The 24888-nt window shown below is 41.9% G+C and overlaps 1 protein-coding gene across 1 annotated transcript in view; it reads left to right on the top strand.

The window, feature by feature from the left end:
* WDFY2 (WD repeat and FYVE domain containing 2) overlaps positions 1–24888 on the top strand; it is a 63970-nt gene that overhangs the window by 27061 nt on the left and 12021 nt on the right. Inside the window, exons 2-5 of the mRNA XM_052670865.1 lie at positions 6091–6158; positions 11188–11261; positions 18209–18263; positions 24275–24425. Of these exons, the coding sequence (XP_052526825.1) occupies positions 6091–6158; positions 11188–11261; positions 18209–18263; positions 24275–24425 (348 nt within the window). The remainder of the gene's footprint in view (positions 1–6090; positions 6159–11187; positions 11262–18208; positions 18264–24274; positions 24426–24888) is intronic.

Raw genomic sequence — 24888 nt, 5'->3', positions numbered from 1 at the left:
AATTTACAACAAAGGCTCTTGAAATTCTTGAAATGCACTTATGTAATCACATGTGAGATAACCTCTCACTAAAACACGCCTGAAACAAAGCCAGTTTTTTGAAATTCAGACTATTCCTCACTCATTGTCCTTGTTTTCTTGAGCCAGAAGTTCTTGCATTACATATTGGAAACCCAACCTGCTCTTTTATTATGAAAGGACCCAAAGGACAGTGAAGAATGATTTTACACCATATCATACTCTTAGCAAGAGTAGAGTTCGTAAACTCACAATGATTTCAGCCTAAATCTTATGTTTGTTCAACAAAACCATTGAAAGTGAGGTAGAACCTGAGACATGCCCTGGTGCTGTACGCCTCCTGCAGATCAGGGCTGTGTGATGGCCTTCATGGGGATCACAGTGGATGAGCCTGAGAGGAGTAATCGTGAACTTCCCTGGGATGGTGATAGAAGTGGTTTGGGTTTTGGCTGCTTGGCTTGTTTTTTCTTGATTGTTTGGTTTATTTTGCAGAGGGACGTAGGATGACGATCTAAAATATGAATTTCTCCTGGTGCTTGAGATTTTGGCTCTCAGCCATTAAAATTATTTTGTTTTCCCTGAAACAGAGACCGGTTTGGAAATCAGTTCCATTTTTAGTTTTTATTTTTGTACTCTTGCTTGCAAAATTTATCAGAAATGAAACTGTCTGTTACTGGTCTCAGCACAATGGTTCATGAACTGCCCCTAAAATAAAAGGTCTTTTATTCTTTCAGAAAATCCCAGGAATGTCTTGTATCGTAACAGACAGGAGCCAGCACCTCTTCATGTCTCTTGCCCATTAAAGTGCCTGAAGAACTTGGGGTGATGGGCTGTAATGATGTAGTATCTTTAATGTGGCTGTTAAATATCTTTATTTATCCTACTTCTCATGATAGCATCTCTCTGTTAGAGGCAGTAAAACTGTCAGTGCTGTGCTTGGGTTTTAAATACTACTGTTGTCATGTTTATTTAATGACAGTGGATAAAGAGTTTGCTGTTTCCAGTCCAGTTATTTAGTTTCCAGAGAGGCACGGCTTTTCGATAATTCTGAATTGTCCATTATTTTATATTGAAGAACAGGTGGCATTTTTAATTCTTTTTGTTTCAAGATAAAATTTAAAATATTTATGGTTGGAAAATGTGCATGCAGAAAACTTCACAAAAAAGCAGTAACCGTGGATAAAACTAAACTCTTTTCTCACTGTCTGACAATTAAATAGCTGGCTTTGAGTTTTAAAGAGTTTTCCAGAATAGTTCCTTTTCCTGTTTGCAAACTGTTCTGTAACTGTACTTAATCAGCTCTGTGGTTAGGACTGCTGACAGAAGGGGGTGCTTTCATTTTTAACTGTGTCATATTGTTAGCACTGGTAACCTCCACCCCTTTCCAAAGAGCAGGAACTGTAATGGGGCAGGCTTTGGTCTTTGGATAAACCCAATGTTTTTGAGTGGAATGGAATGGAATATGATAGAATAAAATGCATAGCATAGCATAGCATAGCGTAGCTTTTGAGTTGGAAGGGACCCTTAAAGGCCATCTGGCCCAACTCCCCTGCAGTGAACAGGGACACCTGCAGCTCCATCAGGTACTCAGAGCCCCGTCCAGTCTGACCTTGGGTGTCTCCAAGGATGGGGCATCCACTCTGGGCAACCCGTGCCACTGCCTCATCACCTTTATTGTAAAAAACCTCTTCCTTGTGACCGATCTGTATCACCCTTCTTTTTGTTTAAAACCATTTCCCCTTGTCATGTCACAGCAGACTCTGCTAAAAAAAAGTCTGTCCCTTCCTTCTTACAGCCCCCCTTTAGATATTGAAAGGTAGCTCTCAAGTCAGCTGGGAGCCTTCCCTTCTCCATGCTGAACAGCCCCAGCTCTCTCAGCCTGCCCTCATAGGAGAGGTGTTCCATTCCTTGGATCATTTTGGTGGCCCTCCTCTGCATGCACTCCAACAGGTCCACTTCTCTCCTGTACTGAGGACTCCACATCTGGATGCAGTACTCCTGGTGAGGCCTCACAGCTCAGAGCAGAGGGGCAGGATCACCTCCTTCACCCTGCTGGCCACACTGCTTTGGATGCAGCCCAACACAGGTTTGCTTTCTAGGCTTCCAGGTCCCATTGCTGGCTCATGTCCAGCTTCCCATCCACCAGGTCCTTTTCGGCAGGGTTGTATTATATCCTTACCTCCCCCATCTGTTTTGTACATGGTAGCATTATAGCTGTGTAGCTTGTCTCATTTAAAAATAAACAATCTCTGTTTTGAAAGCACTAGAAGACTATTTATTGTTTTGATAGGTTCTAAAATCTTTCCAAGCCAATTCACTGGCCACAGAATGAAGGGGCAATTCATTTATTTCCATGGCAATGCCAACTGAATTGCTCCAGAAGAATGGATCTTTACCTGGATGGGTGCTGGTTGCCATCCGGTAACCGTGCAGCCAGCAAGTGATCTTTGTGCTACATAACCATAAAACTAGAAGTTTTCATTCACACTTGTTTTTTCTCTGCATTCTTTAGAAGCTTCAGAAGTTCAAGGTTTCACATCTGGTGGATAATACTGTTTCAAGTACCCAAAGATGTGCAGAACTGCAGCTGAAAAAAGATGCTCTTTTCCGAGGGCTTCTCTCACGTTCAGCTGTTGGTTCTTCAGCCTGAGCCCACTTGGAGAAAAATGCTGCTTATCCAGAAGTTGATGAACTGACATCTGCTTTTTTTCTTTCAGTAGTCCCGTGATCTAATAGAAGAAAGTTATAAGCCATAAGGATTTTTGTACTTTTGTGTCTGCTTATACATAGATTTTGTGTCTTATAAACCTTAGGATAGCTTTTAGATAGTTGTTTTAAAGATATGGATAATAATCATCCTTAACATAAAAATAAATTGTTAAAGAGACTTGTTTTTTTCTTTATTTAAAAAATGAATTACTGGGGAGAGTAAAATGAATTTCTGTAACAAGTTACATGAATGGTCTTGCTCATTATGTTCACTTTCAGACACTTCAGATAACAGCTTTTCATACTGTTTGTTCTTATGATATTTTTTTCTCATTTTGCATGAGCAGTAATGGAATAGAAATATATTTGACTATGTAATGAAATGAACTTACTGTGTACCTCCAGAAGAAACATGCACTGGTAGAAGTAGTTCCACTCTTTGCAAGGAAACTCCACCAGTTATTTCATTTTTATTTTTTTTTAAAGTAAGCATTAAACAGCTTTTTTTTTTTTTCCAGCACAACTGAGTGAACAGTCTTAGCTGAGACAGTTGTCAAATTAAGTAGGAAGTCTGCAGTGAGTAGTTTCAAAACAAACAACAAAAACACAAACAAAGCATCCAAAGTATTGCCATTTTTGCAAACATTTATTTTTGCTTCTCCTAGCTTTTAGAAGATCTTTTCTTACACATAGTCTTTGATGTTGTTTGGTTTTGTTTTGTTTTAACAAGCTGAATAATCTGTAACACGTGGCACCTCTCTAGATTTAGGATCATAGAGTGGTTTGGGTTGGAAGGGACGTTTCAGACCATCTAGTTCCAATCCCCTGCTATAGGCAGGGACACCTCCCTCTAGACCAGGTTGCTCAAAGCCCCATCCAGCCTGGCCTTGAATGCTTCTAGGGGGGGAGCATCTACAGCCCCTCTGAACAACCTGTTCCAGCTTCTCATCACCCTGACAGTAAAGAACTTCTTCCTAATATCTAGTCTAAATTTACCCTCTTCCAGTTTAAAGCCATTTCTCCTCATTCTGTCACTACATGCCTTTAAAAAAAGTCCTTCCGCAGCTTTCCTGCAGGCCCCCTTCAGGTACTGGAAGGCTGCTGTAAGTTCCCCTGGAGCCTTCTCTTCTCCAGGCTGAATTTATTATTTGCCAGGACCTTGAAGTGGGAAGAAGAGACAATGTTATCTCAGCTCAAGAGTTTGGAAACTAGTAGCAGTGAATATGTGGATTGGAATGGACAAAAAAGACAGGTCTCTCACTGAGTATTGGTGCATATCCTCAAGGCAGTTTCAAACGGAATAATTTCAATCCCCTATGATATATCCCAGTATTTTCTTGTGCATGCAGTGTTCATTCCCATTTCAGTTGTTGAAAACGCATTGTCATGAGCTCATCCGATTGGGAAACAGAGCTTGATTCACTTTCAGGATTGCAGTGACCTTCTTACCACCTCTTTGGTATTGGGACTAGATAGTCTTTAAGGTCACTTCCACTTCAAGCTTTTCAAGCACTTTGATTTTCTGATGAGCAGACAGAGCTGGATGTGTCCCAAACTCAGGGCACAGCCGCAGAAGGATGGGGAGTTCCCAACCCTTTGTGCCGGCGTCTGGATTCAGAAGCTGCTCTGACAACAGGCACAGCCATCCAAAGTAAGAAGGGACAGAAGGGTTGGCACTCTCACTGCACAGGTATTAATGCTTTTACTTCATGTCTGCTGAAGAGCTGCTGATGTGCTCATTTCAAAAAAGCCACTACAGTTAGGAAGCAATTATACTGAATTTTTGGGTTTTGAGTGATTTGTGAGAGATCTGTAACAATGGGAATTGGAGATCCAGTGAGATACTGTTTTTTTTCTTAGAGCTGTATACAATGTTGAAGTGTAAATGTGAGAAAATTGTAACACGATGCAGCTTGTGTAGTGGCCATATATTCAGGTCTCTGAAATATGTGCTGAAAAATCAGGTTGGATTCAGGGCAGGATGAGCAGAAAACTGATTTGGAGGATCTGTAATCCAGGAGCATAGAATAGTGCAGCTCTTAATCTGAAGTTTGCACACTAATTTATTGGCAGGGCAAATAAGTAGTTTGAGCTGCTTTATTAGAGCGTGTGACATCTCTGTTCTTATGTTTTGCATGTGTAGTGTTTTAGATCAACTTGTACTAAATTGTATTAAAGTGTTGCTGTAAAATTTTCTGGCTAAAAAGGACTGAAATCTACTTTCTCTGTGGTAAAGATGTAGCATGAATTATTACCATGGACTCCTTTCCTTAAGCCTTGTTTCCATGGTTCATTAATTGGACAGAGCCGTTGTTGTTCATTTGATGTGTATTTTCTCAATGCTCTCACATGCAAACTTCAGGTTTGCTGCTAGAGAATATTCAACACTGGGTTTTTTAGATCCCTCTTGTATCTACTGCCATGTGGCATCTTTAGTGGAGAAAAATAGACATGTTGGCATGAATGAAAATGTACTGTGCTGCATTAACCAGATGCTGTCTTGGATAACTAAGTATTTTGGATAAGGTTAATATATTTAGTGTAAATCAGTAAATGAATGGAATAGAGAATTATATGCAAATTTCACTAGTTAAAACTGGACATAAGGATTCAAAGAACAGTGAGGCAGGTAAGAGTTGGCTGAAACTGGGAGGACAGTGAGATGTCCAGGAAGAATCAGGAGATGACTGCTGAGATTAACAGAGGACTGGCTGCCAGCTGCTTTAGCTAGTGGCACTATGCATATTTTGATGACATTAGCTGATGAATCAAAGTTGGGAATGAGTCCCAGTAAGGATTTTTAGAGATTGGACCAGAAGAAGCAAATGATACCAAAGGCTGAAATAATAAATATTTAATGGCCCAGCTTCTACATCAGTTTCACATCGTTTGCTCAGGAAACAAGTGAAAAACATCTCGTGTGTGATGGGCATGGATGAACTGCATGCTAATTGAGTGACAGGGGCTGCAAATATGATACCAATATGAGCAAGGAAAAGACTAGGAAGGTATTCCAGCAGAGGGAAACCACTGATGTATTTGTGGAAGTGTTGGAGCACTGCAAGAGGTCTAGTTGCTTTTGTTTAAAGACAGCAGCTCTGAACTGACAGAGCAGAGGAAGACAGCCAGGCTGCCTTGTATGATGTGTTCAGCTTGGTACTGCATCGTACCAAGGAACGGGCTTCCCTCATCATCATCATCTGTGCTTGATGTGTAGGCCTGCTGTAGGAGTTCGTGTGTTTACTTCTCAGTGAAATAATTTCATTTTGAACATAGCCTTGTGCATTCAGCATTGCTGGTTTGTTTTCATTCATAGTTACTTTTCCATTCCTCCTCACGTGCGTTTTGTTTTTTCTTTCATAGAACCGTTCGTGTCTGGCTGAAGAGAGACAGTGGACAGTACTGGCCCAGCATATACCATGCAATGCCATGTAAGTATAAGGAAATGTTCATTATCTACTGTGTATTTGCACAATGTCTTTTTTTATTTGATTAAACTTAATGTTTATGGCCATTTGTGGCCTTACCACTTCATATTAAATTCAGTACTTGAGTAGCTCTCACGGTTTCTGTGAAGCTTTACCAAGTTGCATGCTAATGTTCCCGAGAGGCATCAGGGATTACAGCAGCAAAAGCATACAAATATGCTAGGAAGGGATGAGCGTTTATGTGAATATGGATCAACAAATGTGGAAGCTTGAAATGTAGTCCTGTGTTCCACCACTAATGGAGTCCATAAAGCTTTGTAAGTCTCCAGTATAAATCACTGCCCTTACTACTGCATGTGCTCAGTCCATTAGAGTACAATGGTAAATGGTTTTATTTGATAATAACTTAATATCCTGCAGTAGCTAATACAATAGAGGGCATACTAGACAGAGAAGGCTGGTTTTCCAGTGGAGGAGCAGAATCATATTACCCCACAATTAGATGACGAAAACCAAGCCTTCATCATGAATTTCTCCAGTATCATCTACTGTAGGTCTTCTGTCCCAAAGAGGGTGTTCATGCTTTGAAAGAAAATGCAGATTAATGTCCATTTTTCCTAGAGGTGGTTGAAAAGACTACTGCCCTGTCATGACCTGTACTGAGTGCAGGAGAAAACTTTGCAGGCCATCTGCAGCAGAAATATGCTGATGCTCCTCAGTTAACTCATATGTGCTGGGCTAGCTTGTCTCTAGAAAGCAGATCAGGGAGCATTTGTCAAGTCCCATTGAGGCATTGTTACTCTCCAGAGAAAGTAGTATGTTAAGCTAATGTTAGATTTGCAAGAGGATTTCTATCTCCATGATGCAGAAAATGTTTAGTACGTATAAATGTTAAACAGTTCTAGTACCATGACATCATCAGTTTGGGGCCATAGAGTGGCCTCAATGTTTGCTTGCCTGCTCCAGGAAAGCATTCCTTTGCTAAATAGAGAGAAAGTTCTTTTTTTTTTTTTTTTCCTTTGCTTGTGGCAGACTGTGGACCTCTGTAACAATAAGTAGCCATGGCTTTGGTTTCCCTCATCTGTCCAAAGAGGTCTGCTTCCCTCAGACAAACTGTTATGAAGTGGCACTTCTCACTTTAAAATCATCTTAGCTCTTCCACTGATCGTAGAGAGGCTGCATTATTGCCAGTAATAATAGCTATGCTGGAAAAGATTGAGTAGATCCAGACCCACTCAGAGGGGGCTCTTTTAGAATTCCTTCATGAATCTGAGCACCTGATGCTGTTCTTTCACTTCAGGCTGGTAAATTTTTGAGTCATGAGACATTTACATTGTACTGAGTTATTCACCAGGTTCAAGAATGATCAAGTATAATTAAACATTGGAGCAATGCCATCAGCCATGGCTTTATGCTTTAAAATCATAGGGAGGGCTCTGAGTTAGCCTCTGCGCGGGCATGCATTTGCGTTTTGTCTGTTTCTGCATGGATCACCTTTTTGGATTGTCCTCTGCTTTAGGTTCACGTTGTTTTTTGCTGTCTAGAGAACAACAGAGGTTCTTTTCAGAAGAAAAATAGTAGGCATGATGATGCTTTTGTGCTGCTTAGCAAGCTGTGAGAATGGCAGTCCCACCTACAGATTACCCATTAGCGTGACTCATGGCTGGTTACAGTGCTGCGTGACCCACACCCTTTCATAATTTGTTGTTAGGTAGTCTTAATAACTGAGATTGCAGACAGAATCTCTGGGAGGTTAGGAGGATGAGGCATTGAGGCTGAGCCAGCCATATGCTTTGCTCAGACTCTGCCAACCAATGGAGCCATCAGTGCGTTCTGAATGTGAAGCCCATTAAATAGCTGCTCAGTAGGTTCTTCCAACTAGGGACATTTTTGCTATTTAGGAGTGGGCTTTCCTCAGTTACAGAGTTTTCTGCCCAACCCGTGGGTGTTTCAGAAAATAGTGGACAACACAGCAGCCCCATTTTTTGAGAAAGAGTGAGCTGTGAGGTCATTGCACAGCCAAGCCTTTGCAAAGAGAAGGGTAATGGAAACACCCCATGGCAGATATCATTTCTGTGGTCTTTTGCTGGCTTTCTCAGCCAGAGTGTCACAGCAGCATTAAGCACCAGAAGGCCTTTGATAAACACTTGACAGAATGTGGTGATGGATGCTGGTGGCTGGAGGTGGTGGAGCCAATGGTAGAACTCAGTCTGCTTTCAAGAACCACCACAGGCAGAGCCACTATCAAAAATACGCAGTTGTGTTGTCAGTAAAGCAAACTAGGTAAGCTGAATATCTGACTACTTCATGTCAGAGTTGTCTGAACAACTTGTGTTAACAGTGGACCTCTGAGCAGGTTAATCCTCATGGTTAGGTGTGTGATCTTTACATTTTTTGTTAGTATCTGCACAGGAGGAAAAAAAACCCCACCTTTTTACAGAATTATGAGAAGGTATCATAGTCAATACAAGAAAGCTTTGCACAAAAATGAATGACCACAGTAGATCCAAACCCAACCAGAAAAAGCCTCTCGCAGATGGAGAACTGAGTAAAGGTTTTATCACAATGGAATACCCAGGGTTTGAGGCAGATAGTACATGGCCTTACGGTGTTTTTTTTTTTAGCTAACACTTTGCATTGAAGCAGATGGTCAAAACTGTGCAAAGCAAAACACAACCCTTAGATCTTCCATTTTGCCACTTCTGGCCCTCTGAAAATGCAAGTATAAAGTCTGTATTTGTCTTCCACTTCTGTCAGCTTCTAATTGAGGAGACTCGTTGTTTAGAGCATGAAGGAATTCCAGATTTCTGTTTTCAAAGGCAAAAAATCATAGCATTATTGTGTATTTGCCCTATATGTAAGAATACAGCCAGACTTACATGTCAAGAATATCCAGCCCATCGGATCAGGTCAAGCCTCTTGCAGTGTGAAATCCAAATCATAGCTAAACGTTAAAGTGGAGAGTCTTCAAAGTGCTGTTATTTTTCCTCGGTATTATTTTAAAGGGCTCTTTAACATCTTAGAAAATTAGGGCTTTTTTTTTTCTTTTTTTTCTTTTTTTCTTTTTTTCTTTTCTTTTTTTTTCTTTTTTGTGCCCCTCCTGATAATGAGCCCAAGTGCTTAAGAAAGTGTCTAACTTTCATGTAAAGTATAAGCTGCTGCTGTCTGGTTGCAACTGGTGCCATTTCAATTGCATTAGTGCAGCTAGGGCTGACGTTCATTTTTCCAAGAGTACGTGTTATTTAAGAATTCCTTTAGGAACATGATTATAGCGAAGTATCTTCACATTGCTGTGACAAAGAACATGTGGGTTTGGAACTCAAATGTGGCCTTTATTTAGCAGCGTGTCTCATATTTGCTTGTACCTTTTGTATCTGAAGTGCTTTGAGTTATCTGGAAGAAGCATACTTTAAATAGCTAATTTAACTGAGTTTTTCTCTGTAAACTGTTTGTTTGTCATCTTCAGAGTTACTGATAGTTTTTTCAACGTATGCACACTGTTTGACATTTTAAAGCTGGAATGTTGAATATGCCTGTTTTGGTATTAAGTGCCTTTTAAAAGGGTATGATGTTTACTTAGAATTACTTTGTCATTTTTTTCCTACAACATCCTAATTCCACTATGATCTGGAAGTCTCAGTATCATAGCAGCGTCCCACCATATGAAGGGAAGCTTTGAGTTTGCCTTTTCTGAAGAAGAGGTACAGAAAGGAATGATTTCATTACTGTTAGTAGCCATAATGTAGCATTTCTGTTCTGGCAGTTCCCTTGAACTGAAGCCTTTTCTTTAATTTAATTCTTGGATGTGAATGTGATTGGCTTCCTGCTTGCAATTAGTTATCCCTTAGGAAATGTACTGGGGGTGTGCAGTGCTAGAGGTAGAATAGTTTTGTTAAACAGGCTTTCCTTGCTGTGATATAGCTCAGCTGCTAACTAACAAAGATCTGCTGAGCTATGAGCTGTACAACTGTAGGTAAGACATTGTTCAAATGGAGAATATAGCAAGTACATGGCACTGTAAAACAAAGAACTCTGTTACTAACAAAACCACTGCATGTAATCACAGCGGAGAGAAGAAACTAAAAAGGAGGGGAAAAGAATTAAAAGCACGTCTGACTGCACTCAACATCTATTACACAAATACGGTTTAATCAGTGGTCTTACCACTACAGAAAGGGGATGGATGCCTGTCCCTAGTCACAGTGCTGAGAAGTGATTACTGAAGGGTTCTGTGGGGACAGCATGCTGCTGTGCTGGATGGTAAAAGCAATCCCTGCCTTCTAAATGCAGCCTCACAGTATCTTGATTAAACCAAGCATATCACTTGAGTTATTACAAGAAAAGTCTGATTTTACCCTGTATGCAAACCTCTCTGTATCCTAGGGGGACTGATTTATGAGCAATTTAAGAGTGTATCCTGATATTTATTAGTGTTGATGTAAGAATCAGTGGCAAGTTTTCCACAGAGTCTTGTATTTTGGCCATAGTATGTGATACTGTAACAATGTTGTCTGGGGAAATGACCACAGAGCAGTTGGACTGGTAGCTCAGCTCCTGCTAACAATGAGTCAAGTTCACTTTCTTACTGCAGGTGTAGGATGTGAGTCTTTGACAGCATTTTCTTTTATTGCTGATAAAGGGCAGGCAAATGGCTTGGTTTTGTTTTGTTTTTATAAAAACTGCCCAAATTATTCAGCTAAATAAATATAAAACGTGTACTGAAATGTCAGGTACCACTCATATGGATACGCCAGCACAGTTCTTGTATAACATGCCTCATGCCCAATTTCAGAAAGCATTCGTAAGGAAAAATGAAGAAACTGGAGCAATAAATAACTGTTAATCCATGCCCTAATAGGATAGGATAGAATGAATGGCACAAAAAGGCACTGTTGTTTTTTTTAAAATGTGTATCTATTGGAAGGGGGCAAAATGATGAAGCACGGTGAAGCATGCTAGCTAGTTTTAGCTTTCCAGAACTTCAAGAAAATCGCAGCTTTGTTAACTTCATCATCATGTTCATTTTTTTCAGCTCCATGTTCATGCATGTCTTTTAACCCGGAAACCAGAAGGCTGTCCATAGGTCTAGACAATGGTACAATCTCAGTAAGTACATACAAAGATTTCTAGTTGAAACGCTTCCCTTTTGAGAAGTATATGTGTGATGGGGTGAGGATATTTTTGCTAGCGTTCGGGAGAGAGAATTTTTACTGCAGTGGATCTAAAGCTGTAGTGTGGAAAGTGATAGATTACTCCAAATTTTTCTCCAGCCCTCACATAAAGACTGAATGGAGTTTGCAATATTTATTAGGCAACTAAACAGACAGTCTTAATTTGCATCTATCTTAAAAAAATAGCAAAAAGAACTAAAGAAAAAACAGCTGAACAGCTGTTGTTTTATTAAATGAGTGTCTTGTTAATCATGCCATACCAAAGTTTTCTGAAAGCAGCAGTTGAGAGGGGAAAAATAATGTTTGAGAGGCAGAAGATGAATTTCTGCTCTATATTTAGCTACTTTTCCAAGTTTCAGGGTTCAGATTTTGTTTTCATCTCAGTTCCTCTATAGTAATTGCTCATATAGGTCAATGCTCTTGCTGAAAGAATTGGTTTATTAACATCTCAGAGATCTGTGTGTATGGAAAGGAAGCGGGATATCAAAACAAGAGCCTGTCATTTAGATTTGGAATAGAGAGTAGCAATTGACTCTCTAAAAGTTGGATTTTTCTTGTGGAATAGTTGATGAAATGCTATTGCCATACAGAAAGGAACTAGGGGTCAGGGAGGGACTTCTCACCTGTGCCCCATCATTAGACATCTACAGTTCAAGACCATTTTTATCTTCATTTCCAATTTTACTGCTTTGTCGCTGCTTTATGGGCTTTATAACTGAATGTATGTCCATAGGTTGACAGAAGGGCAGCTGTCTGCACTAAACCAAGATGGTATCTGGGATGGGACGTGTAGCCCTTTTAGCTATTGCCCATGAGCTGTTTCAAAGATGCGAAGGCTTTGACCCATAAAGCTATTAATGGCTCAGCACCAGAGATTTTCAGTGCTCGTAGGAGATTTCTCCTTTTGTATCTAGGAGATGGGACAGCTGCCAGAGAATTCCCTGCACCTCTGAAATTCCCTTCTTCCCACTCTCCGAAATAGCTTTAATTTTCCAGTCCTACTGGACGCATTTGTTTTCACCAGGCCTTTGAGGAATGTGAAGGCAACTGTAAATAAGGCATTTAAGTATTCCAGCTTGATGAAAGAGATGTCCTTTATCTTCATGGCATTTTGCCTTGAAGAGTCAGAGAGTCTGAACAGGGTCAAGTATTTTCCATTCTAGAGCTAAAGATGGTTAATGAGGTATGCAGGTGGTAAACCAACATGTTACTTCGGATACTTCTTAGTATGCATTGCCACCTCTAAGACATTGTATTTGTTGCCACGCTTTGCTTTCCTTTTCCCTTCTTATGAATACAAGTCAATAGGAGAGGGAAGGGCTAGTCTGTGTTGCTTCATTTTGTCCCTACTAGCTTTAAGCAACTGTGTAGTAGAGGATTTTGCAGAAAATATGCTCTGCAAACTTTCACAAGGGATGGAAAGTTTCCCTCTGCAGAAAACCATGGCTTGCAAGAGAAGCCACAACTGTATTATGTTGCAAGATGTTTTGAAGGTGGAGATGGAGGAAGGGTAGCCCCACATTCAAGTCCTTGCTATATATAGGTGTTAGGGAAAATCTAACACCAAATACTCAAGGGTAGGTTACAAGCACCTTTTGGAGGGGCATTCTAAGCACTTATACAGGAGTAAAATTAGTCTAGCACAAAAGTGTACAAGGAGGGCACGCTGTTCACAGAGTAAGAGACCTTCCTGCAGCAAGGTGGTCTTAGTGCACTTTTACTGTGTAACACTCAGAAGAAATGTACAGACAATTCACTTCAGTAGCTTGAAATACTTGGGCATTGGTCAGCTGCTCCAGCACCTTGCGTGCAGGGCAGAAAAGCTCTGAAAGGTGTTGTGCATCTGCTTTGTATGGAAGGGAAGATCTCATGGCAAGGGCTGCATAAGCTAATATAGCTCCCATGATGTCAAATTCATCTTTCTGTGCTACTGCTTTTACTTTCACACATAAATATGAATAAGAAAGTGAAACTGCCTTTTACATGAAACTTTGTAAAGTTATGTGGCTTTTGGTTGTCACCCCAGAAAAGCCTGTGGTGCCTTTTGAGAAAGATGGGCAGCAATGCTGTTGTTAGATAAAGATGTTCCAGCAAAGCCACAGTGAAGTGAGGTTTTAGGCCCCGTTTCTCCTTAAGAAACAGACTGACAGTTTTTACTTCTACAAAGATGTAGAAGTAAGAGATTGTTTTCAACCTTTTGTAACTTCTCAGCATGAAGGCTGCATCAACTTTCGTGCAGCACAGTACACTTCTCTCTTGAGTGAAAGTTTGTCAAGCATCTTGCTTGGAAAGCAAGAGTACTTGAAGCACAAAAAAAAAGTTTCTTGTGATCATTTTTATGCCTTGCAATCCCTTTTTTTGGATAAATGGCACTTGTATTTCTTTTTGTCTTAGGGGCTGCCTCAGGTTGCTTTTGGAAGCCAAAAGACTATTGCAGTCATAAATTCCTTCCTCTGAAGAAAATATTATATTAATGGGTGCAAGTTTCTTGATACCACTATAGCAAGCAACAAGGAAAGGTCTATCACTTGAAATAAATAGGAGAGTTGACTGCCAGGATGCAACTCCCCGCTTAATTTCATCTAAAAGTTAGCTTCCTAGACAAAGTTAATCATGAGGCTCTGCTGCCAATAGAGAAGTGAATTGCCCTTGGGAATACCCATGTTGCGTATGCTATTTCTGAAGATACAACTGAGGCATTTAGTTTTTAGGTAGCTGAAACTGAATGAAATTGAACTTTTTATCTGACCTTGCTTGTGTTCAGATGAAGTTGTTACATACTTGGAGAAGGTCCACAAGGAAAACAAGTCAAAGGAACAGCGCTGTCTGAATTCTTTCTTGGGGATGGCGCTTAATATAGATTCATCATCCACATCATCTGATCGTGCAGATGTCCACAAGCTTGGCTGTAAAGAGTACTAGGAACACCTAGGCTCTACCTGCTGGTGTGCACCTCTGCCACAGTGGGAAGTTTAGTGTGTTTTTTTCTCCAAGAAATAGCGTAATAGTTTCTATCCTATTCTGATTTTTGCATTTAATGAAGTGAGAATGCTGTAATCATTTTGAAGACCTTTCTTTGCAGCAGATGTAGACATAGTCACTGACATTAGATTTAAGAGTATTCATTCCACTCAATTTCTGAAGCTAGTTTGCTGTTCTCTGCAAGATACGGTGAGAGCACTGTCAGTAACTTGTATTAATAGGATCGAGTCAAGCCTCAAAGATCCACACTGTGCTGTCAAAATGGTATCATCTAACAGAGTATAGACTGTAAATTCCTTGGAGTGGGAGCGAGGCTGTGAATAGGTAGTAAATAAAAAGTATTAACTCTGAGATGGGATTCAGTTGCCAGTGCAGAGGTCTCTAGTTCTATTTTGTCATCCAACACTTGATGTACACCTGCAGCTCTGGAAGGGTATGGCTCTTCTTTTGACTCTGTGTCATATCAGCCAGCATGCACGGCCGAGGATTCTGAAATGCACTAGGGTATGTGTTTTCTTTACCTTAACACAAATAATTCGAAACAGAACACCAGTGATATTTGCAGTCTTATAGAAGACTTATAGAAGTCTTAAAATCAAGAGGGGAAGTTTTTGGTGTGTGTGTGTTACAGTGTGAGGGAGATGTGCTCAATGAAGGTGCAGCTGAGAGCCTCTGTACAGCAGTGGGCATTGGGTTGGCCTTTGCAAATGCTCAGGACTTCACCTTAAGGGCTTTCATAGCACTGATTACTCCACTGATGTAATAGTAATAAGATTTCCTTAGACAGACAAGATTGATCAGTAATGTTTCAGTATTGCACAAAACATATAGAGAAACTCAAAGGAGAAAAATGAAAATTAAAAAAAAAAACAAACCAAATCCACACACAAGAAAACCCTCTGAAGAGCAGAGGATGATCTTACCAGAAAAATGTTTAATCCCTGCGAGGAAGGTTTTTGGTTTTTCCATTCCAAGTGCTGTGATGTGTCACAGGCCCTCCTGTGCAAAAGCAATGTCACAAGACTCAAATCTTTCCCTGTTCTCTTAACAAGCTGTGTGTGAGCTGTGTGGCTGACCTCAGCCTTTCTAGCTCATTAAGAAGTGCCCAAAAACCGCCTAATGAGAACTGAAGCATCAGCAGCTCTGAGAAGTGTGAAACATTGATGTATGGAAGGATAAGAACCAGTTTCTGCTGGTACAATGTTAAAAAGATACAGTCAATGTTTCTGTAGGGCAGCAGCCACAGTGTATGTGCAATAGGGCATGAATTCGTGGAGCAAGGTGCCCTGTGTTAAATTACCTGTCTACTGATGTAATTAAAACCTTGAGAGGGATAGAGGAACGTGGGCAGTAGAAAAACAAGTGACTGTGTACAGGGGAGCAAGAAATGAAAGAACTTAAAAATTAGAAAATGTGAAAAGGAGATGACTCTCAAAGTAACAAATGCTTTCAGGGGAGAAAATAAGATGCAAGAAATCTTGGGGGAGGTGGAGAGAAGAACATGCAATATCATGACATCCAGTATTCAGGTTAATGGAACTGTGTTCGTATTGTACTGTGTTCATCCCTTTAGATAGAGTGCTCTATCGATAACATGCAACCGTGGCTTGTATTAAAGCACACCTAATCAATACTTGGCTTAACCTTACTAATTGCCATTGTGTTTTGATTCACTGCATTGCAACGGGGAGATTCGGGAGACTTTTTCAGCCTTCCAATAAGTTGTCCACAGATAACTGAGCAGAACGGCCATGTCAAGTTTGCCAAAGGCAAAATGCAAAAGCATTGTTCCTCATCTCTGCACTTCTGATCACCTGCATCTGTGCGTCACCCCGGTGCAATCTGTGTTCACTACCAGGATGGGAAAGACAAACATATTCTCCCACCACGTGTTGCAGCAATTAAAGCTGTTTCTTTTCAGGCAACATCAGCAGACAGTTAACGTTCGTAGAAAAGGGTCTTTAATTCAAGTGGGCTTTGCAGAGAAGCATTCTGTGTGGCGGTTTAACCTTCGTCAGGCCGTGGTTAATTAAACCCACTTCCCCTGTAAGTAAGTAGGGAGGTATAGCAGATTTTTAATGCTCTGTGGTTTGCAGAGTTAAGGTGACCCTGGTATAGAAATCCAGCTGACTTAATTGATTTGTCACCACTATTTAAATAACACCCTTCATTGTAATCCTCAGCTGCCGGAGGAAAGCTAAGAGGAGGTGGATAAGAATAAAGGAGTGGAAGGTGAAGTAGTGCAATTCAAGACAACATATTTATTACTGATTTACAAGCAGAAAACTAGAAACAGCGCAATACATAGCTGCCTCAACCCACTCACTGTTGTTTCCTGGAAGCTGGGACCTGTAGGTTTCCAACAGATGCATGTAGCAGCCTCTCCACCTTGGTGCCAAGCAGGAATTATGGTGTATTAGGGACAGTCCAGATGCTGGAGAGCCATGCTGATTACATGGAGACCCCACAGGATATGCAGAATGACTCTTTGTTCCAGATCAGAAAAGTTGGGTAAATATCAGTGCTTCAGTGTTTAGAATGTTTTCTCATACTCTTCAGCACTAAACATTTGATTTGCCTTAAAAATAGTGAAAAAATGAAGCCCAGTCCTTTCTGTCAGTGCTTTTGGCAGTGCTTAAGCATGGATATTGCACAACTTTAAAATGTAGCTCATCTTGTGTTTTACAGTGTTCCTTTTATTTTCACACTATTTCCAGATTAAATAAATTAGGTTTTACTGCTGGCCCCAAGCTAGATTAGCCCAGGGAGCTTCTGCATAGTTTGTTTTAAATAATTTAATACGATGTGTTTTCAAGCTCCTTGTTCTTTCTCACATTTCTCTCAGTAGGACGGCTGCACACAATTACCTGAGGGCAATTTGAAAGCCAGCTCATGTAGTGGTGCAGCAGGGCCCACCCTTTGCCAGGTGTTTCCTCCCAAGTGAAGCTGCAGAAGCTGTGTTGTGACCACTGTTTCCCCTACTCTGAACAGCTCTCTCCTTTAAAATAAGCAGCAGGAACACCCAGGTGCTCATTCTGTTTAACCACGTGGCACTGTTCCAGGAGCTGAGACCTCCACACAGACTCTTTACTGCTGATTTTCATCATTCGCATCCTCTAAAAGCCAATTTAAAGATGGTTAAACAGCATCACCAGGGCAGCAGGACTGCAGAGCATCTCCCTGTAGGGTGTTCTTCCCTGGCTATAGAGAGAGCCAAGCTAGGTCACTCTGCATGCCTGTCCCTGGGCAGCCACCCTGTGCCCATGCACTACTGCTTGGTAGCCACAGCAGAGGAGCAGCAAAGCAAGAAAGTCTGCTTCTAAGATACCAGAATAAATAATAATTAATAGTGAGATAAAATCAAGGTGGGGAGGAACGTCTGTGTTTGTTTGCCTGAAGTATCGAGAGACTTCTGAACAGAAATCTGAACTTTTCCCCATTGTGGATTATTAGTACATAGTTTGGAGAGAGCATCTCCAGGGGCCTCTCACAAATTTAATTGGAGCTTCCCGAGGTTCAGGTTGGGGTGTGCATGCGGATGTGTACATAGCTGGGTGCATGCACAGATATCTGCTCCAGCAATCCTGAGCTGTGAGATGTTTGCTGTGTGCTGGCATTCAGGTCTCCTGCTTTGTGGTACACTGGCTCATTTGTAGCTAGCCATCCTGCCAGCTTCTTAAGTTCTTTTTAATGGTTCCTCTTTTATCCCCACCTTTCTGTTCAGAAGAACTCATGAGGCTTTGTTAGGCCTTTTTAAAAAACGAAATGATTTGTGGAGTTTTTAGATGGAGGTACTCAAAATTTGTAAAAACACAGACAGATTCAAATGACAGTAGTCTTGGACACTTCGCATCTCTAAACCCTGTTTCTGTGTTGCTCTTCTTCTTTCTGTTTCCCCAGGAATTCATTTTATCAGAAGATTACAACAAGATGACACTAGTGAAGAGTTACCAGGGTAAGAACCATGATCTGTACTAATTAGTCTGTATTGTCATTAATTTTTATTAATGTGCTCTTCAGGAACAAGAATCGAAATATTCTCCTTTACTGTAATTTTTCAGGCTAATATAAATGCTGTTTTTATCAATAGATCAATACTGTGCTTTGAGATTGCAAGACTTACTGAGCTATTTCATGCTCTATTTTTCATTTGAAGTCTACCTTAGGAATGTCATCGTAGACAGCAAGCTGTCAGAAATCCAAATGTGTGGAGGGAAGAGGAACATTAGTTTTTAATATTTAATAGTGTGCATTTAATGAATCTATTTAGAAAGCTGACTGTCTTTTAGGGTTGTAGCTTTTGGGACGAGTACAGTTGTATTTCAGTAAATGCTTGTTTTAGTAATCTCAATATTATGAGTGGATAGCTGCCATACTAAAAGGTCCATGTCTTTTCTAATTCCACTTGGCCGTTTGTTAATGGGATGTTGTAAGAAACATAGCTATTTATCCTTACTAAACTTCTAGAGGACACCACACTTAGGTCAGGTATCCCTATAAAAGTAACATAATAGCTACCACTTATTTCTACACCTCTTTTGCTGTTTGACTGAGGAGTGATGTATTATACGCTAAGAATCGCGTTTCTGTAGAAAAGTCTCTGACCTGTTGGCTTGAGGTCTCTCTCGTACCTTTCACATATATATTTACTCATGTATTTGAGTTTCTGTATCTTGAAAAATTAGAGAATAATTTAAATCTCTAAACGGAGGCTCTGGGGATCACTTTGTAACCTTTAGATTTAAAGGTATGGAGAGAATCACAGAATCTTAGAATGGCTTGGGTTAAAAGGGACCTCAAGGATCATCGAGCCCCAACCCCCTGTCACACGCAGGGCTGCCAGCCACTAGATAAGAACTAGATCACATTGCCCAGGGCCCCATCCAACCTGGTGTTAAACATCTCCAGGGACAGGGCATGCACAGATGGGCATTCTCCTGGTGAGACCAACGTGGAGGCAGAGGTTGCCACTGTGGAGGACTGTCGTGCCAGGTGCTGGACTCTCAGACAACATGTTAGAAGATTTTATTTGAAAGCTATGTACTTATTTTAGGGCAAGATAAATGACACCTTTGCCCAGAATAGGTATCATTTCAGGTCTAGGGCAAACCATAAACTGCAGAAGCCATTTTTCTTATGGCAGTCAGAGACCACAGACAGTGCCTGCTTTCTTCATAGGAGAGATGCTCCAGTCAGTCCTCTGATCATCTTAGTGACCTTCCTCTGGACCTGCTCCACATCCTTCTTGTGCTCTTTTTGGGTGGGGAGAACAGAGTGTGGTGAGCCAGGCTGCTGGCATCTCCTAAATTTGAATGTGGGAGGGGTATCTGGATAGTAATCCCTGCTATACAGGGGTTAAAGAAGCAGTAGGTCTAATGTTCTGCATTCTGTGCATCGCCAACCCTATCAGCAAATGGTTGTTTTGGAAAAAAAGTGCCCCCAGGTGCTGTTGGAGATGCATTTTTCTTCTCTCGTATCTCGTCCCCATTTAAGAAAGGCAGACTATTGCCAGTGCTGCAGATGGGAATGGTGGCCAGAAAGGGGGAGGCAGATCTTAGTTCTTTGCTACAGGAAAGGTGTTTGGAATAAAAGACTCAGTGAAGGGCTGTTCACAGCCTGCTACAGTTTTATCATGCCATGAACCAGGAGACACTTTGGTAGGCACAGCTGCCTCCATCCTGACACTGCATCTTTGCTTATGGGACATATCACTGGGGATGGAGTGCAGCAGTGCTGCTGAGACACTGCTGCAAAGAGAGGGTGCCTGCTTGCACCACACTGTCTGGAAGAGTGTTCAGGGAAGGGACATGTAGTCTTTCTGTAGGCATGCCATGATCCAGCAGAGATGAGCCTTCCTCACCTGTCTGTGGTGACTCCCCTCCACAAAAAACTCTCCATGAAGTACACCTTCCTAATACGGCCATATAAAAGTATAGAGGATGGGATGGGTAGGAAACAATGAGGCACTGTTCTAAGTAGCTGAAGCTGCTCTAGTGGCTAAAGCACTAATTGTGTCTTAAAAAGCCAGTTGTATGTCTGCCAAAAAGTCTGCTGGTGCATGTGCATAGGCTGTGCTTTACTCTTGGCAGGAGTCTGTGGCCAGATCTGGTGTCATGCAGCCAGGACATGGCTGGCATGGCGCCTTGAAAGTTTTGTTGCAAGGCTGTGCCTGGAGTTGCGAAACCTCTTTCTTGAAAGGGATCAAAACAAAGAGGTTAAGTTTGTGGCACTGTAATTCAGTACTTCATGGCAAGTTATGGGACATTGACCTCTCACAGGAAATAACTTCTTTCTTTGCATGAAAAAGAATGGCTTCTGCTTTACCTCCTACTCCTTTTTGTTTATTATTTGCAAGATTATTCCACTCAGTAGGATTTCTGGATCTATTTCTGCCCCATGCCATTTGCAGCCTCCCCATTTCAGGAGTGTCCTGTCTCCTTTCAGGCCAGCTCATGCCACCTCCTTATTACTGCTCTCCCTGTGTACAACCTCTTCTTTTGGACTTTTCTTGCACATTTTGGACTTCTCTGTGCATCGCCTTTACCTTGAATGCTCACAGTCCATCCCTTTTCTTTGTTACTACTAAGCCTATTTTCTCCAGGCATGGCCCCTCCATCTCTCCGGTTTGCTCTTTGCCCAGTGCTTGCTGCTGCCTTCTCTTAGGAATGTAATTGTCCTGCTTGCTCTTACCTTCCCTCTGCAAATGGACCTGCATCTTCTTCCTCTCTGCTGCTTCTCTGTGTTCCCTATCCCATAATCTTCCCCCACATGTGGGTTCTGTTCTTCGCTGGCCTGCTGCTTGCTGTGACTTTTCCTGTACCATGGCAACAGCTGCCCTCCATTCCACTTCTCCTTTGTGCTGTTGCTGCACTGAGCAGTACTGGAAGTGTTTTCTCCACCTTTGTCTGCACACAAACAGTGTGCAGTCAAACCTTCTATGAATGAAGGACCACCATCTTTTTGGTACTTCATGTCTCTGAGTCTATACTAATCCTAGGGCCAAGAATTCTGTCTTGCCCTACTGTCAACTTCTGCAATTTTTCTTTAAGCCTCGCATGGATCACATTCTCTCTAAATGCCAAATGACTTCCTGCCTGCATTTGTCCTTTCTTTCTTCCCCAGCTTAGGTGACCTCTACCAGGCTTTCACTTGGTTCAGATATTTCTGACATCAGTGTGTGTGGTGGCACCAGCTAATGTGTGGGCAGCAGTGCTGAATTTGGGAGTTCTTTTTGAGGAAGGAGGATAAGCAAAGTTATCTTCTGTTCCACTTCCACCACAAGACGTGTGCATTTCTTTAACATCTTCTCCTTCAAAAGCAGAGCGAGAATTGCCTCACCATCCACGTGCTGTACTTCTAGCAAAAAGTCCTGCTTTGTAGAAGAAGCATTAGCAGCAGATATCTGAACATGAGTTGCAAGCCAGCCTAGCTGAACATTTACCAACATCAGTGCCGAGTCAGTAATGATGGTAACGGACACTGGATATTTGCAAGGTATTTAGTGTGATGGGTCCCACAAATTTCTTGAACACCTTGTTAAACTTCATGAGGTTTCTGTGTCTAGTTCTGGGCTCCTGGGATGAGGAAGTCCTGGAGCAGGGCCAGTGAGGGACTGCCAAGTTGACAAGGGAGGTGGGACACGTGGTGTGTGAGGAGAGTCCAAAAGGGCTGGTTTTGCTTGGTGTTAAGAGAAGGCTGAGATGAGTCTGACAGTGGTCTACAGCCACACAATGGGAGGGTGGTGAGGCAGTGCCACGTTGCTCTTGGAGGTGTACGGTGAAAGGACAAGAGGCAGCAGGCAGAGATTGCAACGCAGAAAAAAAAAGTTCTGATTAGATAGCAGGGATTTTTGTTTTTCAAAATGAGGGAGGTCAAACTCTGGAGCAGGTTGTCCAGAGAGCCTGGCACATCTCCATCTTCAATAAAGAAAACATCTCTGGGCAGGCCTTGAACAGCCTGATCACAGCGAGCTTTGCAGTCCTGTGGCAGTGCCTCGGCCTGTCTGCAGCACTCTTGGGGCACACAAGCCCTCAAGACATGTTTGTGATCCCATTGGGTCCTTGCATCAGCATGGATACCGGCATGGCCCCTTCTGCAGTGCCCCGCTGCACTTACTGGCTCATGCAGGTGCTTGCAGGAAGACCAACAGATACATGAAGCCCTGCATTAGTGCAATGGGGATCATTGAGTTTCTTACCCAGCGAAAAAATCTGAAGGTAGAGAGATCTGTTTGAAAGCCTTGTATTTTTTTTAACATAACTTGTTCCGCATTGTAGAGTTTGATCACGACTCTCATCTGCGCTTTATATTTGTGCAGGGTAGACAGCAATCTTTCCACATTGTTCTTATTGAACTTCTCTGCATTTCAAACAGAGGGTTTGGAGTGGTTGTTATGCTTCCAGAGATATTTAATGTTTCCAGTGTGTCAGCTTCTACACTAAGAAACGCAAGCAGCCCTCTTTGTGCAACACGTGTTGCCGAGTCTCAAAACAGCAATAAAGCAGCAAGCTGTGGATTGAGGAGCACGGCAGGCACTGTTCACTTACAGCTGGGGATAATTCTGTGTGTCTTTCAAGCCACTTGTTTTAATAAAAAGTCCTCTCAGTCAGCACTTCACAACCAGACCCAGTGGTCATTCATACAGAAATCCTTCTATACAAGCCTGGGTTCCATTGGTTTAATGAAAAGCTTTTGATGACTTTATTTAGGTGGCAGCAGAAATTTATTCGTTCATCTGTTTTATTCATTTTGCCCAGCTGTGATCTTTTCAGTTTTTTTATTATTGTTTTCCATATTCTTTTTTAGCTGGTTCCCATGCAGATCTAAAGCTTCCTTTTGGTGTAGGGTTGTGCCTGTGCATTACTCCTCCTTCCACTGAGGTACCATGATCCATGGCCAGATCCACTGGAGCTGGCTGTGTGCTGCTTCATGAGAATCTGCTCCGCTGTCTAAAAACCAGCTCAAAGAAGATTTAAATACAACCTGGAGTGTTTTCCACAATGGCAGCTTTGTGGATTATGGTACAGTGATGAAAAGAAGACTTGTGCTATCTGAGAAGATGGATGGCTCCTGTAGGCATGCAAGGAATGAATTACAAGGGCTACTCCAAAAAGTAATGCCTCCTATTTTATTACATTGGCCCACAGTGTCAAAGATGGATGTTGGCTGGATGGAAGTACAGGTTGAACCTCCCCACCAATATTCCATTCCATGTTGTTGCTGTGTAACAGATGGCAGCTGAGGGGCAGTCTGACAAAATGACATATCAAAAGTGTGTATGAAGCAAAGGTGTGTCACTGAATTCTTCCATGCAGAAAAAATGGCACCCACTGACACTCGATGCTTGCTGAAAGTTTATGGAGACCAAACAGAGAGTGTGAGCACAGTGAGATGGTGAGTGGTGCATTTCAGCAGTGAAGACAGCAATGCAAAAGACCAGCAATATTCACAGAATCACAGAATCACAGAATTGTAGGGGTTTTGGAAGGGACCTCCAGAGATCATCAAGTCCAACCCCCCAAAATTCTGGACAGGCATGCACAGTTGTCATACCAAGTAATGAAGAGGGTCTCAATCAGCTCATCCACACAAATGAGCAAACGGTGGTGACTATGTTGAAAAATAATGTTTTGTAGCTGAGAATTTGGTCTACAAAATAGTGTTATTGTGCTCTTTGTAGTTGTTGTAGTTCCTATGGAAATAAATAGGAGGCGTTACTTTCAGAGCAGCTTACATCAATTTTGATTCTCTTCTTCCTCAAGCCAGTGTTTAAAATTCAGGGGAGGAACCTTACTTACATGGTAGCTCAGGTCAGTAGGATTATTGAACACCGTTTTCTTCTGCAGGAAAGAGTGAGCAGACGACGAAGGAATGGCAGAGCTGGCTGCAAGGGGATGGCATTTCCAATGGTCCGCTGCCCGTGTGTTCTTTGCCATGTGACTACTTGTCTGTCTGCTTAATTTTCAGCTCATCAAAGCAGGGTCATCATGATTCTGTTTGTCCTGGAGATGGAGTGGGTGCTGAGCACCGGCCAAGACAAGCACTTCACCTGGCACTGTTCAGAGAGCGGCCAGCGGCTGGGAGGCTACCGCACCAGCGCGGGGGCCTGTGGCCTGCAGTATCCTTTGCTGAGCCCTCCGTGTTGGCGCTGCCCTTTGGCCCTTAAACAACTTCTTTGTTTGCTTTTGGTTTGTTTGGTTTTATTTCTAACTGTCTGCCAACATTTGTGCCCTGCGTAGGTTCAGTGTTTTGTGAGAAACTGTTCTCTAAAGCCAACGTAAAAAAAAACCAACAAACAAAAACACACAAAACAACTGTCTGCTCTCCTTGCTTCGTCTCTGTAATGCGGGCTGGCATATTTAGGTCTAAGCGAAACAATGGGCAATCTGCAACCTGTTGTGGTCTGCCATAAATCAGGACAGGGCCTTCGTTTTAAACATGCAGCATGTTCTTTTTTTTCCTGAGAAATGATGGTAACAAAGTAGGTCAGTGATCAGGTCAGTGTGCATTTGTGCACGATGGGAAGAATTAAATGGCTTTAATATCAAATAATCAGCACTCGTCCTTCACTTTGGAGCAGC

This window comes from Tympanuchus pallidicinctus, unplaced genomic scaffold (genome assembly GCF_026119805.1).
Source record: "Tympanuchus pallidicinctus isolate F22 unplaced genomic scaffold, pur_lepc_1.0 scaffold11, whole genome shotgun sequence".
Classification (NCBI taxonomy): domain Eukaryota; kingdom Metazoa; phylum Chordata; class Aves; order Galliformes; family Phasianidae; genus Tympanuchus; species Tympanuchus pallidicinctus.
Note: the sequence above shows the minus strand (reverse complement) of the source record. Positions and strands in the feature narration are given on the sequence as shown.